This window comes from Macaca fascicularis, chromosome X, assembly GCF_037993035.2.
Source record: "Macaca fascicularis isolate 582-1 chromosome X, T2T-MFA8v1.1".
NCBI lineage: Eukaryota > Metazoa > Chordata > Mammalia > Primates > Cercopithecidae > Macaca > Macaca fascicularis.
Window position 1 is genome coordinate 84087282 of NC_088395.1, and position 17937 is coordinate 84105218.

At 36.9% G+C, this 17937-nt stretch overlaps 1 protein-coding gene across 34 annotated transcripts in view; it reads right to left on the reverse strand.

Annotated features, from left to right (window-relative positions):
* The window catches only part of ATRX (ATRX chromatin remodeler), a 284343-nt gene that overhangs the window by 111050 nt on the left and 155356 nt on the right, over positions 1 to 17937 (reverse strand). For 33 of the 34 annotated variants that reach the window (XM_074030193.1, XM_074030191.1, XM_074030181.1 and 30 more), the window contains 3 exons: positions 7447 to 7584; positions 5867 to 6042; positions 3685 to 3802 (listed from right to left, as the gene is read on the reverse strand). In XM_074030193.1, coding sequence (XP_073886294.1) covers positions 3685 to 3802; positions 5867 to 6042; positions 7447 to 7584 — 432 coding nt within the window. Of the gene's footprint in view, positions 1 to 3485; positions 3590 to 3684; positions 3803 to 5866; positions 6043 to 7446; positions 7585 to 17937 lie in introns of those variants that run through there. The other variant, XM_074030196.1, reaches the window with a different exon arrangement.

Consider the following 17937-nt stretch of genomic DNA (forward strand, 5'->3'; position numbering starts at 1 on the left):
GAGGCTGAGTAATATTCCACTGAAGTATGTCCATACCACATTTTGTTTATCCATTCATCCATCAGTGGACATTTGGGTTGCTTCCACCTTTTTTTGCCATTATGAACGATGCAACTATAAACATAAGTGTCTCAGTATCTGTTTGAGTTCCTGCTTTCAATTCTTTTGGGCATACCTATAAGTGGAACTATTAGATCAAATGGTATATATTTAACTTTCTGAGTTACTACTACAATGTTTTTCCACATCTGACATTCCTACTAGCAATGTACAGGGTTCCACTTTCTCCACATCCTCTTAAGCACTTATTTTCCATTTTTTTTTTTTCATAATGGCCACCACAATGGGTGTGAAATGGTATCTCACTGTAGTTTTGATTTGCATTCCTCTAATGAGGAGATATGTTGAGCATTGTATATCTTCTTTAGAGAAATTTGTATTCAAATCTTTTGCTTCTTTTTGAAACAGACTGTTTCTCTGTTGTTGAGTTGCAGGAATTCTTTACATACAGTTGACCCCTGTGCACCAAAGGTTTAAACCACATGGGTCCACTTATACACAGATTTTGTTTCAACCAAATGTTGATTGAAAATACAGTATTCACAGAATGTGAAACCCATGTTTGACTTTTCATATATGCAGGTTCTGCGGGATTTGTGTATGAGCAAATTTTGGTATACACAGGCAGGTCCTAGAACCAATCCCCCACATATACCATGGGACAACTATATTCTGCATGTGAATTCCTTATCAGATATATGTTTTGCAATATTTTTTCACATTCCATGGGCTATCTTTTCCTGTGTTCTATTTTTTTGCACAGTTGTGAAAATAAGACAGTGTGTGGATTTTAAGTTTAAAGCCAGACTAATATTTAGTTATTAAAAAACTATCCACATGCTTATAAAACCTTAAGTGTTTACTGAATTGCAGAGGCTTACATTTTATTATAAACTTCTGATACCTGACAATAAAAGGCAAACCATAGAATTACACTGAAAAAAAGAGAACTAAGAAAAATTAAGAGGATTTTAGATTTCCTCAATATTCTTTAACAGCCAGTCTCTTAGGACTTTCATTCTGCAAATATTAAACATATTACAAATTATCACTAAAATTAACATGAAACTGCTGTTAATGTTAAAAACAAAATTTGGGTGAACTTCTTAAAAGTAACCACAGTCTAAAAAAGCCTAATGTAGAAACAAAAAATTTCTGGAATATTTAACAGATAAAATACCAAACATTTTAAATGCAAGTAAAATAGGCAGGTGATATTTCAAGAGAAATACTGTGAAGATTTGTACTGAGAAACAAGACAAGAGTAGCCATTAATATAACCCACTTGGCCTTTTATGAATGTTTTTAAAAGGGGTTATTTAACTCAGGCTATTCTATTCTACAGGTAATATTGCATTTGGTAAGGGGGAACCCCACACCCTAAAACTTAAAGATTCATGGTACCAGATGATAATTTAACAATCGCATCTTTCAGATTTTAGCTATGGCAATTAGCGCTTTAGATATTTACTCCTATCAATGACAGTCACAAAGAATAAAGCAAAGCCCCCTAAATTCTTAAATAATTGCATTGTTCTCAAAAAGAGTAAGTTTTTTAAAAATTTTAAAAATTGATACATAATATTTATACATATTTTGGGAGTACATGTGATATTTTGTTACATGCATAGAATACGCAATGATCAAGTCAGGGTATTCAGGCTATCCATCACCTTGAGTATTTATCACTTTTATATGCTGGGAACATTTCGAGCCCCCTCTTCTAGCTATTTTGAAATATACAATGCATTGTTGTTAACTATAGTCACCCCATTCTGCCATCGAACAGTAGAACTTATTCCTTCTATCTAACTACATGTCTGTACCCATTAACCAATCTCTCTCTATCCCTCCCTCAACACACACATACTTCCCAGACTCGGGTATCTATCATTCTACTATCTACCTCCATGAGGTCAACTCAAAAGGGTAGAGCTTAACATCTATACCTGAGCTGTTAACATTTGTGATTGGTTGTTGTTGTTGCTGAGACAGGGTAGTGCTCTGTTGCCCAGGCTGAAATGCAGTGGCACAAGCATGGCTCACTGCCGTCTTGACCTCTCAGGCTCAAGCAAACCTCCTGCCTCAGCCTCCCAAGTAGCTGGACTACAGGTGTGCATTACCATACCTGGCTAATTTTTTTATTTTTTGTGGAAATGAGGTTTCACTATGCTGCCCAGGCTGGTTCTGAACTCCTGAGCTCAAGTCATCCTCCCATCTTGGCCTCCCAAAGTGCTGTGATTACAGGCATGAACCACCATGCCCAGCCTAAGATTGGTTATTAAAGACAACCAATTCTATAAAATCTGAAAACACTATTGTGAGCATTTTCCCTAATATAAAACATTTTAAAAGGAAAAAATATTAAATGACCAAATTTATTACTCCTTATCACTCAGAGATTAATGAAAGACAGATCTGAACATCCCTCTCTTAAACTACACAGCAACTCTCTCATTGGGATAACTATTTGGTTATTTAATTATGCCTGCAATTTTTATTATTCAAAAAAGAATAGTATAGTAAATCTACCAGCTTCTGATAGATATACAAATGAAAATGTGTGCTTTATTAGAACTGATTTTCTTCCAAAAGTCAATACAAAAATTGTTTTTATAAGAGCAAAAAAGCAGTTCCATAAAATACTAAGATTCAAATACTGTTTTCCCCAGCAGAATGTTTCTTGAGAACCATCATCATATTACTCTCTAGGATGCACTGCTATTACAAAAAGAATACCACTTTAGCTATAATTATCATTTTAATATGTGTGTACATACTTCCATCCTCCTCTATTCTTTTGATCAATTACTGTATTCACAATGGGCCAAAAAGCACCCTCTAACCTGTATCTCCTAATTAAATATGTAATATCATTTGGGGAAATGTACCAGAATAAGTGACCAACAAGTAAGAAATCTCACTCCAGTCCAAAGGTTTTGTTGTGTGAAGACAGACATCTTCAGGCACAGAGGGACACAGACACACACACGCAAAAGCTTATTGATGGTAAAACAATAACTACTCATTGTATTTTTTTAAAGCATAGAAAAATACAAGAAATAAACTAGAAGGTCTTCATAACAAAAACACCCAGAAAACAACTTCTGTTAGCATTTTGTTGTATTTTAGGCATTTGTGTGCATTTTTATAATAACATGGAGTGCATAATAACATGGAGTGCATACTACATGCCTTGCCTTCCATGTTACCTTTTCTGCCTTCAACCTTTGTTAATTAAATAACTGAGAAACAAACTCATGAATTTAACTTACATGCCTTTTATTATTAATGTGGGTGAATACTTTTTAAAAAATACTCTGGAATTTTGTATATCTTCTTTTATGGATTTATTCACATTCATAATTTTTCTGAAATAAAAGCTCTTTACAAATTAAGGGCATTATTCATATGTGCTGTATATCTTTTTCATCAGTTTGCTTCTTGATTTTAATTTTGACAGCATCAGTGTTTTTTAATTAGAAATATTTTATGCTTTTAAGCATACCCATTTTATTCAAATGGAAAACTGAAAAAGAACAGACATAGTAAGATGACTGGAATAATCTTTGGAAAAAGAATGTCTTTATAGAGAAGATGAAATCAGCAAGGTGTATTGGTTACCTGTTAAGTGATCTAAGTAGTACTGATAGAGCTTGCACTGAATAGGAGTCATTCTCACAGCTAACACATATTCGTGTTTTGGAGGCAAGAATTTTGTTAATGCTGTATAGTCTTTCCTCTGTAATTAACAAGAAAGAGAATGAAAATTAGTCTAAATATTTAACAGGAATGAACTACAAATTCTCATTGCTTATAACTGAAATATACACATAAATAAATAGGCACTAAACATATAAGAAAACATTTTCTTAAATATATTTACCCTTCCTAAACCCATAATTTTCTACACAATGTATTTCATATGACTATACAATATGGTACACTGGTAAAAAGATACTGCAACACACCAGGTAGGTTTTAAATTGAAGCAGTCACATTGCCAAGTGAGCATTTAAGTTTTCGAAATAGTCTTCTCTGTACAGAAACAAAAATAACAAAAGATGTGGAGAGGATGTAGTAGGTAGTGTTAGCAAAATGACTTGCTTTAATCATATAGTAAAACCTAGGAATAAAAGTCTAATGCAGCCTGAGTTGGCTTCTGAGAAGGATATGCTAATACGTCAAACAATAACATATAATTTTAGAGGGACTATTTGCCCAATTAAGAAAGCAATCCATCTACAAGCACTCTTGAAACCATTTTATTATAAGAATAGAAAAATAGAACACCAGTGTGCTAAATAGAAATTACTACTTAAACCAGAAGGAAAAATGCTGCCTGGGTAGTAGCAGCAATACAGAAACACAGTACTTGCTAGCACGTGTAGCCAATCTGACCAAATGGAACAGCTACTCCTTATAATGATGGCAAGTACAGTCATCCCTCAGTATCTATGGGAGACTGGTTCCAGAACCCACCCCCACCTCCACAGATATCAAAATCCATGAAAGCTCAAGTCACTTATATAAATAATGTAGTGTTTGCATATAACCTATAAACATCCTCCCATTAAATCATCCCTAGATTACTTATAATGCCCAACACAATACAAATACTATGTAATACTTGTTATACTCTATTGTTTAGGCAATAATGACAAGAAAAAAGTCTGTACATGTTCAGTACAGACACAGTCATTCATTTTTTTCTTAATTATTTTCTTTCTTTTTTTTTAAGAGACAGGGTCTTACTCTGTTGAGGCTGAAGTGCAGTGGCATGATCTTAGCTCATTGCAGTCTTGAATTCCTGGGCTCTAGCAATCCTCCTGCCTCAGCCTCGCAAGAGACTGAGACTATAGGTGTGCACCACCGTGCCTGGCTAATTTTTTAAAACTTTTTTTTAGAGACAGGGTCTTGCTCTGCCATCCAGCCTGGAGTGCAGTGGCATGATCTTAGCTCACTGCAGCCCTGAACTCCTGGGCTCAAGTGATCCTCCCACCTTGGCCTCTTAAAGTGCTGGAATTACAGGTGTGCACCACTGTACCTAGCCTCTGTCCATTTTATCTATTTTTTAAAATATTTTTGATCCATGGTAGGTTGAATCCATGGATACAAAACCCGCAAATATGGAGGGCAAACTATATATCCAACCAAAAGAATAGCCTGTCTCATTTGTTAAAACATCTTTGAGGCTATCATTAGTACCTAACGTTTGCAGAGAAAGTGCATATCTTGAGATCTATTAACTGCCAGCTCAGTCTCTAGATATTTATCCATTCATTAATATAGATTCACTGAAAATCTGTATGTAAACGACACCACTAATCTGTTCAGGTTATTATATATAATTGAAAGCAACAAAACTGTTTCTCCAGGATTACTTTAAAAATGACTCCTCTCTTAATTCGTACTGGCCTTTCCTATAACCATTTCAAAAATGTGAGATTTATAATACTATACTATAGAATTAGGGTGAGCATAGGAACTTCATCATAATAGTTGTGTTCCTCTTAAGGAACTCCCTATCTTAAGGATGAAAAATCTAAACATTAACATAATAAGATATGAGGCTTTACACTTGGCAAATGAATTAACTATGTTTTAAACTTCTCAGCGGAACTTTTTTTAAAAGTTGAATGCAGCAGAAATTTTTGAAGACAATGCAAGGAGATATAACTGTAAAACTATCTACTGAAAGAGTGGGAAAGAAAACACAAAATTATTAAACTTTAAGCTCAGAAAATATGTCAGATTGTAATATTAAAAAGTAAGAATATTTTACCACTATGGAACATATCTGTACCTGAACACATCCAGCTAACATCTCATAGAGAATGTGAGCACGTTTTTTCATCACTCTGACATCTACCATGGTAGAATCTGCACACTGACCATTTTGAATTGGATTTATAAATCTATTCCTGAACTCCTTAATGGATCCAAGTAAATTTTCCTTGATAAAATTAACCATACAATGATCTAAGAGAGAAGACATTATTCATTAACAACATTAACAATGGTTGAAAAGACTCAGAAAAATTCCCCAATGAAATGTTCATGTCAAAAACACATGCATTAGAATTAAGCTACAAAAAAAGAATATCAAGCTAAGTATAGAATAAACATGGTTATAAGTCTGATCTACAAGTGAATTACCAAAACGAGAGAGAAAACTGAAGTAAAAACCATCCCTAAATACTAGACATGAATGTTTTTTAAAAATACCTAAGGACATTTTATTCAAGCTCACTATTCTTTATAAGAGATATGAAGTACAAAACAAGTGGTCCATTAATCTAACCATGATTTATGGTCTGTGAGGCTATCTTGTGAAGAAAGGAGATACTAAGTCAAAACAATAAAAGGAGGTAATAAGCTACTATGCAAGTTAATTTATATTAACTGATTCATTTCCAGAATAATCAAATAATATTTGAGAGATCAAATAATAACAACTGTTATTCAGTATTCAGTTGGGGCTACACAAATAGTTAAAAATAAATTAATTACTAATGTATTTTGTAAGACTAACCCATTTTGTAAAAATTAACAGAGCTATCACTTGTCCCATACTATATAGGACCACAATATGAAACAGCATTTCTATAAATATGGTAATAGAACAGAAAAGAGGAAAACTGGAACAGATAAAAACAAACATAAAGTATAGGCTAAAGTGAAATGACTAGTATTACAAACGATAAAATAGCAAAAAGTTACCATAAATACACTAAAGGAATGTAACACAGAGAAAAATAACAAAAAGCCATTACAGTGGGAAAAAAAGTGAGCGATTACAACAGGAAATTTCAATTTGTTACTTGCTGAATAATCTCATGTTCCCTTCTTTAGTGTCACCACAGACATATGAAAATGAGGGAAATTCACAACTTACTTCCCTAGGTTTACATCAACTACCTTTAACCTCAGCAAATTGTCCTGCCATGGATTCAGCAAACCTCTCCTTCTCCCATCTCCACTTTACTGAAATGTTCACAGTTCCCATTTCTTCTTGATTTCTTAACAGTACATGCCCCAAAACTGGAATATCTCCTTAAAATTATCTGGAGTAATCACATATGCTTATGTACTTTTTAAAGCAATCATTAAGACTTCTGATACTCTTGCAATAAATCACATTCCATATTTATATATGAACATTCACAATGGCGTATCTCTTGACTGTCTTTTACCACTCATATTTATAAAACATCTCATTTGAAAAGTATGTTATTCTTTCACAGCAGACTAAGATGAACCTATGTAGATCATGGTCTAGGATTATACTAGAGTAAGCAGAAGAAAGGGCAAATGGTAAAGTTACAAACATATTATCCGAGGAAATACCGATATTATACTGCATAATCAGAGATATTAACTCACACTCAATTAGGTTATTTTGAAGTGGTGTTCCTGTTAAAATAATCCTCCTCCTTGATCGTATAGAATTCATAGCTTTAGAAACAGCAGATGCTTCATTTTTTAGAATGTGGCCTTCATCACAAACAACAAAATCAGGGCCTACAAAAATATACAGAAAAATAACACAATTAATATACAATAAAACTGAAAATGTGATCCATTTAAGTAAATAAAGTCAATCCCTTTAAAGTGTTGATCTTAAAGGAAGATAAAATGACATCACTGTAAGTATAAACATATTTTATCTGCTCCTGTATCTGGTTAATACAACACTAATTATACTAATTATATCCAAATGGTAGAGCATTGAAGTACTACTATAAATGGTACTCAAAGTCCTCTGAGTATACAAAAATAAGCAAAAATAAAAACAACAAGAGGGGAAAAGTTCCCCCTAATAGATATAGCTTATTTTTTAAAATGTCTTTTAAAATTGAAAAGTCTTTAAAGCTATTTCAGCATAAGTATATCAACTTAAACTATCAGCAAAGACTAAGAGCAATGTATATATACTTGAAAAGACAAATTTCAAAACTTACACTTTTAAGAATAATATATGTCACAATAGACCATATAATATTTCCCACTTAGTTCAAATAACATTCATTGCTGAGGAAAAATTTTAACTGATAAAAGAAAGTGAAACTGGTTGTTACATGGGTACAGAGGGTAGGGAGAACAGCTTTCTAGCTATAAAAGATCTTAAAAGCTTAAACTCAGAAAATATTTGGGATTGCAATATAAAAAAGCAACAATATTTTATTACTATGGAATACATTTGTAACTGAACAAATAAGTTCCACAGCATTTGTGGACTCTTTTAGAAAGGCTTATTTGTTAAAATAACAGATACATATATTTTTTCCTTTTTTTTTTTTTTTTATTTGAGATAGTGTCTCACTCTGTCGCCCAGGCTGTAGTACAGTGGCGCAATCTTGGGTCACTGCAACCTCCACCCCCCGGGTTCAGGTAATTCTCCTGTCTTAGCCTATCGAGTAGCTGGGATTACAGGTGCCTGCCACCACGCCTGGCTAATTTTTTGGTCTTTTTAGTAAAGATGAGGTTTCACCATGTTGGTCAGGCTGGTCTCGAACTCCTGACCTCAAGTGATCTGCCCGCCGTGGCCTCCCAAAGTGCTGGGATTACAGGCATAGGCCACCAGGCCCAGCTGATATATATTTTTTCCAGGGTATAATACATACTCAATTTGCTTGCTGGTTAACATATACACACATATTACTTAATTGTTGATTTCAACAAAGCAGCTGTCAAATTATCCCCCATCTGGTAAGCATTAGAGAAAATGTAACTTTTACATGACTTCAAAAGTAACTGCTTCAGTATGACAGACCAAATAATAACAACTGTTATTCAGTATGCAGTTAGGGCTACACAAATAGTAAAAAAAAAAAAAAAAAAAAAAAAAACCACTACTAATATTTTGTAAAACTAAAATCTCTAGCTTTGTATTTAAAAATTATGCATGCCTTACTTTGAATCTGAAAATATTTTCTACAGAGAAAATAATGCCTTTTACAGAAGTGATTTAAATGGTTTTACCACTTAATACTCCATATCCATGAGGATGCGTTGAAATGGGTACTCTCATACACTCTGTGGGTGTCTAAATTAGTATCAAACATTTTGGAAGTCAATTTTACAATAACTATCAAAATGCAAAATGTACAAACCCTTTGACCCATATTTCAATTTCTAGGAATTGGTCCCAAAGATATTCTTCCACAGGCACCCAAAGATACACAAAAGAATGTTCTCCGTAGCACGGTTTGTTATGCAGGAAAATTGAAAACAACCTAAAAATTTTTCAGAGGGGATCTGGTAAATGGGGCTTAAACCATGGAATAATGGAATAAGTCACAGAGTTAAAATTAATGATGTAGACACACCCCCACTGGCGAAGCTGAAGGTTTGTTTGCAGGAGAAATTCCCGACTTTACCTGGAGTTGAGTCAAGTTAGAGAGCCAAGCCAAGCGAAATACAGGGGTAGAGGAAGTAGCAGAAAGGCACTGGGAGCTCGCTGGATCCCCAAGCAGCCCATTCCTGCCTGGCAACACAGGGATCCATCAGGAGGGTGGCCATCAGAGCAGGGGATAAAACTCCACAGGAAGAAGGACTTCTGTAGCTGAACTTCTTAACAATTTGAATGGGGCAAGAAGCCTGGCGGCCAGAACTCCGGGGGGAGGGTGCAAATCCAGATTGCAGACTTCACAGGTGGGGGATGAACTAAAGCCCTTTCTTTTGCAGCTTGGAGGTGGAAAGCCTCTGGCAAGTTTTCAAGGCAGACTCGCCCTCCCCGAGGAAACACAATCTGGGCTGTTTCGGTGGTGGGGCGGGGCGGGGGGGAGAGGTGCACGGTGGGAGTGAGACAAACCAGCCTTTCAGTTTGCGTGGGAGCTGGGTGAGGCCTGTGTGACTGCTGGCTTTCCCCCCACTTCCCTGACAAACTGCATGACTCAGCAGAGGCAACCATAATCCTTCTAGGTACACAACTCCAGTGACCTGGGAATCTCACCTCATCCCCCTCAGCAGCCTCAGCAAGACCCACCCAAGAAGAGGCTGAGCTCAGACAAGCCTACCCCCGCCCCCACCTGATGGTCCTTCCCTAACTACCCTGATAGCAGAAAACAAAGAACAAATACTCTTTGGAGTTCTAGGGCCCCGCCTACCACCCACACTACTATAGCTGATGCATTCTGGAAAGCGCCACCTCCTGGCCGGAGGCCAACCAGCACAAAAACAGAGCATTAAACCAGCAAAGCCAAGGACTGGCATGGAGTCCATTGCATCCTGGGCCACCCCCACCAGTTCAGGCGCTAGTATCCATGGCTGACAGACCCATATACGGTTCACATTACAGGACACTGTGCAGACAAACCCCAGTACCAGCCTGGAGTCGGGTGGACTCGATGGGTGGCTAGACCCAGAAGAGAGACAACAATCACTGGAAGCCATATCCACAGGAAAAGGGGGAAAGTACTACATCTAGGGAACACCCTGTGGGACAAAACAATCTGAACAACAGGCTTCAGCCCTAGACCTTCCCTTTGACAGAGCCTACCCAAATGGGAAGGAACCAGAAAACCAACCCTAGTCATACGACAAAACAAGGCTCGTCAACACCCCCCAAAAATCACACTAGTTCACCAGCAATGGATCCAAACCAAGAAGAAAGCCCTGATTTACCTGAAAAAGAATTCAGGACATTAGTTATTAAGCTAATCAGGGAGGGACCAGAGAAAGGCAAAGCCCAATGCAAGGAAATCCAAAACATGATACAAGAAGTGAAGGGAGAAATAGTCAAGGAAACAGATAGCATAAACAAAAAACAATCAAAAATTCAGGAAACATTGGACACACTTTTAGAAATGCAAAATGCTCTGAAAAATCTCAGCAATAGAACTGATCAAGTAGAAGAAAGAAATTCAGAGCTCGAAGACAAGGTCTTCAAATTAACCCAATCCAACAAAGACAAAGAAAAAAGAATAAGAAAATACAAACAAAGACTCTAAGAAGTCTGGAATTATGTTAAACGACCAAACCTAAGAATAATCAGTGTTCCTGAGGAAGAAGACAATTCTAAAAACTTGGAAAATATATTTGGGGGAATAATCAAGGAAAACTTCCCTGGCCTTGCTAGAGACCTAGACATGCATATACAGGAAGCGCAAAGAACACGTGAGAAATTCATTGCAAAAATATCTTCGCCTAGGCACACTGTCATCAGGTTATCCAAAGTTAAGGCGAAGGAAAGAATCTTAAGAGCTGTGAGACAGAGGCACCAGGTAACCTATAAAGGAAAACCTATCAGATTAATAGCATATTTCTCAGCAGAAACCCCCGCAAGCTAGAAGGGATTGGGGTCCTATTTTCATCCACTTCAAACAAAACAATTATCAGTTGAGAATTTTGTATCCAGCAAAACTAAGCATCATAAATGAAGGAAAGATATACAGTCATTTTCAGACAAACAAATGAGAGAATTTGCCATTACCAAGCCACCACTACAAGAACTGCTAAAAGGAGCTCAAAATCCTGAAACAAATGCTGGAAACACATCAAAACAGAACCTCTTTAAAGTATAAATCACACAGGACCTATAAAACAAAAATACAAGTTAAAAAACCAAACCAAAAAACAAAATGAAAAACCTAAAGTATGCAGGCAACAAGGCGCATAATGAATGCAATGGTAGCTCACATTTCCATACTAACATGGAATGTAAATGGCCTAAATGCACCACTTAAAAAATACAGAACCGCCGGGTGCGGTGGCTCATGCCTGTAATCCCAGCACTTTGGGCGGTGGATCGCGAGGTCAGGAGATCGAGACCATCCTGGCCAACATGGTGAAACTCTGTCTCTACTAAAAATACAAAAATTAGCTGGGTGTGGTGGCACGCACCTGTAATCCCAGCTACTCGGGAGGCTGAGGCAAGAGAATCGCCTGAACCCGGGAGTCGGAGGTTGCAGTGAGCCAAGATCGCCACTGCACTCCAGCCTGGTGACAGAACAAGACTCTGTCTCAAAAAATAATAATAATAATTAATAAATAAATAAATAAATAAAAGATCCAAAATGCATAAGAACTCACCAAACAACTATCTGCTGTCTTCAGGAGACTCACCTAACACATAAGGACTCACATAAACTTAAAGTAAAGGGGTGGGAAAAGACATTTAATGAAAATGGACACCAAAAGCGAGCAGGGGTACCTATTCTTATATCAGACGAAACAAACTTTAAAGCAACAGTGATTAAAAGAGACAAAGAGGGATATTATATAATGGCAAAAGGCCTGGTCCAACAGGAAAAGATCACAATCCTAAACATAGATGCAACTAACACTGGACCTCCCAAATTTACAAAACAATTACTAATAGGCCTAAGAAATCAGATAAAAAGCAACAAAATAATCAGGGGAGGGTTTCACTCCACTGACAGCACTAGACAGGTCATCAAGACTGAAAGTCAACAAAGAAACAAAGGATTTAAACTACAACCTGGAACAAATGGACTTAACAGATATATACTGAACATTTCATCCAACAACCGCAGAATATACAGTCTATCCAAGAGCCCATGGAAATTTCTCCAAGACAGACCATATGATAGGCCATAAAACAAGCCTCAATAAATTTAAGAAAACTGAAATTATATCAAACATTCTCTCAGGTCACAGTGGAATAAAACTGGAAATAAACTCCAAAAGGAACCTTCAAAACCACGCAAACACATGGAAAATAACCTGCTCCGGAATGAGCAGTGGGTCAAAAACAAAATCAAGATAGAAATTAAAAAATTCTTCGACCTGAATACAATAATGACACAACCTATCAAAACCTCTGGGATACAGCTAAGGCACTGCTAAGAGGAAAGTTCATAGCCCTGAATGCCTACCTCAAAAAGTCCGAAAGAGCACAAACAGACCATGTAAGGTCACTAGGAACTAGAGAAACAAAAACAAACCAAACCCAAATTCAGCAGAAGAAAGGAAATAACCAAGACCAGAGCAGTACTAAATGAAATGGAAACAAAACAAAACAAAACAAAAAAATACAAAAAATAAATGAAACAAAAAGCTAGTTCCTTGAAAAGATAAATAAAATTGATATACCATTAGCAAGATTAACCAAGAAAAGACAGAAAATCCAAATAAAGTCACTGAGAAACGAAACAGGAGATATTACAACTGACACTACTGAAATATAAAAGATCATTCAAGGCTATTATGAACACCTTTACGCACATAAACTAGAAAACCTACAAGAGATGGATAAATTCCAGGAAAAAATACAACCCTCCTAGCTTAAATCAGCAAGAATTAGATACCCTGAACAGACCAGTAACAAGCAGCGAGATTGGAATGGCAATTTAAAAATTACCAATAAAAAAAAGTCCAGGTCGGGCGCGGTGGCTCCGGCATGTAATCCCAGCACTTTGGGAGACCGAGGTGGGTGGATCACCTGAGGTCGGGAGTTCGAGACCAGCCTGACCAACATGGAGAAAACCTCTCTACTAAAAATACAAAATTAGCTGGGCGTGGTGGTGCATGCCTGTAATCCCAGCTACTCGGGAGGCTGAGGCAAGAGAAGTGCTTGAACCCGGGAGGCGGAGGTTGCGGTGAGCCGAGATCATGCCATTGCACTCCAGTCTGGGCAACAAGAGTGAACTCTGTCTCAAAAAAAAAAGTCCAGGACAAGACCAAGTCACAGTAGAATTCTACCAGACAATCAAAGCATTGGTACCAATCCTTCTGACACTATCCCACAAGACAGAGAAAGAAGTAACCCTCCTTAAGAAGCCAGTATCACCCTAATAGCAAAATCAGGAAAGATCACAACCAAAAAAGAAAACTACAGACCAAAATCCTCGATGAACATAGATGCTAAAATCCTTAACAAAAATATTAGCTAGCTGAATCCAACAACATACCAAAAAGATAATCCACCATGATCAAGTGGGTTTCGTATCAGGGATGCAGGGATGGTTTAACATATCCAAGTAAATAAATGTGATACACCACATAAACAGAATTAAAAACAAAAAATCACATGATCATCTCAATAGATGCAGAAAAAGCACTCAATAAAATGCAGCATCCCTATATTATTAAAACCCTCAGCAAAATCGACATACAAGGGACACATCTTAATGTAATAAAAGCCATCTATGACAAACCCACAGCCAACATAATACTGAATGGGGAAAAGCTGAAAGCATTCCCTCTGAGAACAGAAACAACACAAGGATGCCTACCCTCACCACTCCTCTTCAAGATAGTACTGGAAGTCCCAGCCAGAGCAATAAACAGGATTCCAAATCAGTAAAGAGGAAGTCAAACCATCACTGTTCGTTGATGATATAATCATTTACCTTGAAAACCCTAAGGACTCCTCCACAAAGCTCTTAGAACTGATAAAAGAATTCAGCAAAGTTTCCGGATACAAGATTAATGTACACATATCAGTAGCTCTTCTATACACCAACAGCAACCAACTAGAGAATCAAATCAAGAACTCAACCCCTTTTATAATAGCTGCATACATACATACATACATACATATATACATAAATAAATAAGATAGGATATACCTAACAAAGGATTCAAAACACCTCTACAAGGAAAACTACAAAACACTGCTGAAAGAAATCACAGACGACACAAACAAATGGAAACACGTCCCATGCTCATGAATGGGTAGAATCAATATTGTGAAAATGACCATATTGCCAAAAGCGATCTACAAATTCAATGCAATCACCATCAAAATACCATAATCATTCTTCACAGAGTTAGAAAAAACAATTCTAAAATTCATATGGAACCAAAAAAGAACCCGCATAGCCAAAGCAAGACTAAGCAAAAAACAAAAACAAAAACAAAAAACAAAAAACAAAAAACAAATCTGGAGGCATTACACTACCTGATTTCAAACTATTCTGAAAGGCCACAGTCACCAAAATAGGCACACAGGCCAATGGAACAGAATAGAGAACCTAGAAATAAACCCAAATACTTACAGCCAACTAATCTTCGACAAAGCAAAGAAAAATATAAAGTGGGGAAAAAGCCACCCTTTTCAACAAATGGTGCTGGGATAATTGGCTACCCACATGTAGGAGAATTAAACTGCATCCTCATCTCTCACCTTATACAAAAATCACCTCATGATGGATTAAGGACTTAAACCTAAGACCTGAAACTATTAAAATTCTAGAAGATAGCATTAGAAAAACCCTTCTAGACATTGGCTTAGGCAAGGATTTCCTGATCAAGAACCCAAAAGCAAATGCAATAAAAACAAACATAAATAGCTGGGACCTAATTAAACTAAAGAGCTTTTGCATGGCAAAAGGAACAGTCAGCAGAGTAAACAGACAACCCACCAAGTGGGAGAAAATCTTCACCATCTATACATCTGACAAAGGACTAATATCCAGAATCTACAACGATCTCAAACAAATCAGTAAGAAAAAAACAAACAATCCCATCACAAAGTGGGCTAACAACATGAATAGACAATTCTCAAAAGAAAATATACAAAGAGCCAACAAACATATGAAAAAATGCTCAACATTACTAATGATCAGGGAAATGCAAATCAAAACCACAATGCGATACCACCTTACTCCTGCAAGCATGGCCATAATCGAAAAACAATAGATGTTGGTGTGGATGCAGCGATCAGGAACACTTATACACTGCTGGTGGGAATGTAAACTAGTACAGCCACTATGGAAAACAGTGTGGAGATTCCTTAAAGAACTAAAAGTAGAACTACCATTTGATCCAGCAATCCCACTACTGGGAATCTGCCCAGAGGAAAAGAAGTCATTATTCAAAAAAGATACTTGCACATGCATGTTTATAGCAGCACAATTCACAATTGCAAAATTGTGGAACCAGCCCAAATGTCCATCAATCAATGAGTGGATAAAGAAATTGTGGCATATATATACGATGGAATACTACTCAGCCATAAAAAGAAATAAATTAACAGCATTTGCAATTACCTGGATGAGACTTGGGACTATTATTCTAAGTAAAGTGACTCAGGAACGGAAAAGCAAACATCAAATGTTCTCACTGATATGTGGAAGCTAGGCTATGAGGACACAAAGGCATAAGAATGACACAATGGACTTTGGGGACTTGGGGGTAAGATTGGGAGGAGGGCGAGGGATAAAAGACAACATATATGGTGTAGTATATACTGCTCAGGTGATAGATGTACCAAGATCTCACAAATCACCGCTAAAGAACCTACTCATATAACCAAATACCACCTGTACCCCAATAACTTATAGAAAAATAAAATAAATAATAATCTGAAAAAAAGATGCATATCTCTATGTGCAAACCTTGAAAGATATGACAAATCTATTATTAAATAAAAAGGAGTATGTTACAGAATAGTTGTCTATATTATGATCCTATTTGTGTATTTTTGCTGTAATAAATCATAACCATGAGTCTAATGGATTTTCTGAGTTCTGTGAGTCCTTCTAATGAGTTACTAAGCCTGAGGGTGGCTTTGAGGACCACCTAAATGTTGCAATACCAAATACATGCTTCTGTAAGCACAAAAAAATTCCTATAAGGATGTAAATGAAACAATAATGGGACTAGGAGGTAGGGAACTTTTACTTTTCAATATACAACATTTTCTTCTGTTTTTATTTTGCTTAAGGATATGTATTACTTTTATAATTTAACTTAAAAGAACTATTTGTTAGCATGGCAATGGAAGGAGAGTGGTAGCCCTATCGTTAGTAAGGATATCTGAAGAACTAGAAGAATTAAGAATAAAAGTAGGCCAGGTGCGGTGGCTCACACCTGTAATCCCAGCACTTTGGGAGGCCGAGACGGGCGGATCACAAGGTCAGGAGATTGAGACCATCCTGACTAACACGGTGAAACCCCGTCTCTACTAAAAATTTTTTAAAAATTAGCTGGGTGTGGTTGTGGGCGCCTGTAGTCCCAGCTACTCGGGAGGCTGAGGCAGGAGAATGGCGTGAACCTGGGAGGCGGAGCTTGCAGTGAGCCGAGATCTTGCCACTCCAGCCTAGGCGACAGAGCGAGACTCCATCTCCAAAATAAAAAAAATTAAAAAAAATTAAAAAAAATAAAAATAAATTAAAAAAGGCTCTGCGCGGTGGCTCACGCCTGTAATCCCAGCACTTTGGGAGGCCGAGACGGGTGGATCACGAGGTCAGGCGATTGAGACCATCCTGGCTAACACAGTGAAACCCCGTCTCCACTAAAAAAAAAACAACAACAACAACAAAAATAGCCAGGCGTGGTGGTGGGCGACTGTAGTCCCAGCTACTCAGGAGGCTGAGGCAGGAGAATGGCGTGAACTCGGGAGGCGGAGCTTGTAGTGAGCCAAGATCGCGCCACTGAACTCCAGCCTGGGCGACACAGTGAGACTCTGCCTCGAAAAAATAAATAAATAAATAAATAAATAAAATAAAATAAAAGTAAATGCACTCATTAATAACCCTCAGTCAATGAAAAAGTTAAATTGTTATTCATATATCAAACATGTTATTCGTCATATTAAATAGAATATGAATTATTATAAGATAGGAATGTATATAACATTTACTAACATAAAAAATTACAAATAAGTATTTTTAATGTTCGAAAAGAGTAAGTTTTAGCTGTCCGTGGTGGTTCACACCTGTAATGCCAGCTACTACTCAGGAGGCTGAGGCAGAAGGATTGCTTGAGGCCAGGAGACCAAGACCAACCTGAGCAACATAACAAGACCCTCATCTCCAAAAAATTAGTTGTGTGTCAGGAGTTCAAGACCAGCCAGGGTAACACAGTGAGATCCTTATCTCCAAATAATTATCTGGGTGTTGTCAGAAGTTCAAGACCAGCCTGGACAACACAGTAAGACTCTGTCTCTACCAAAAAAAAAACAAA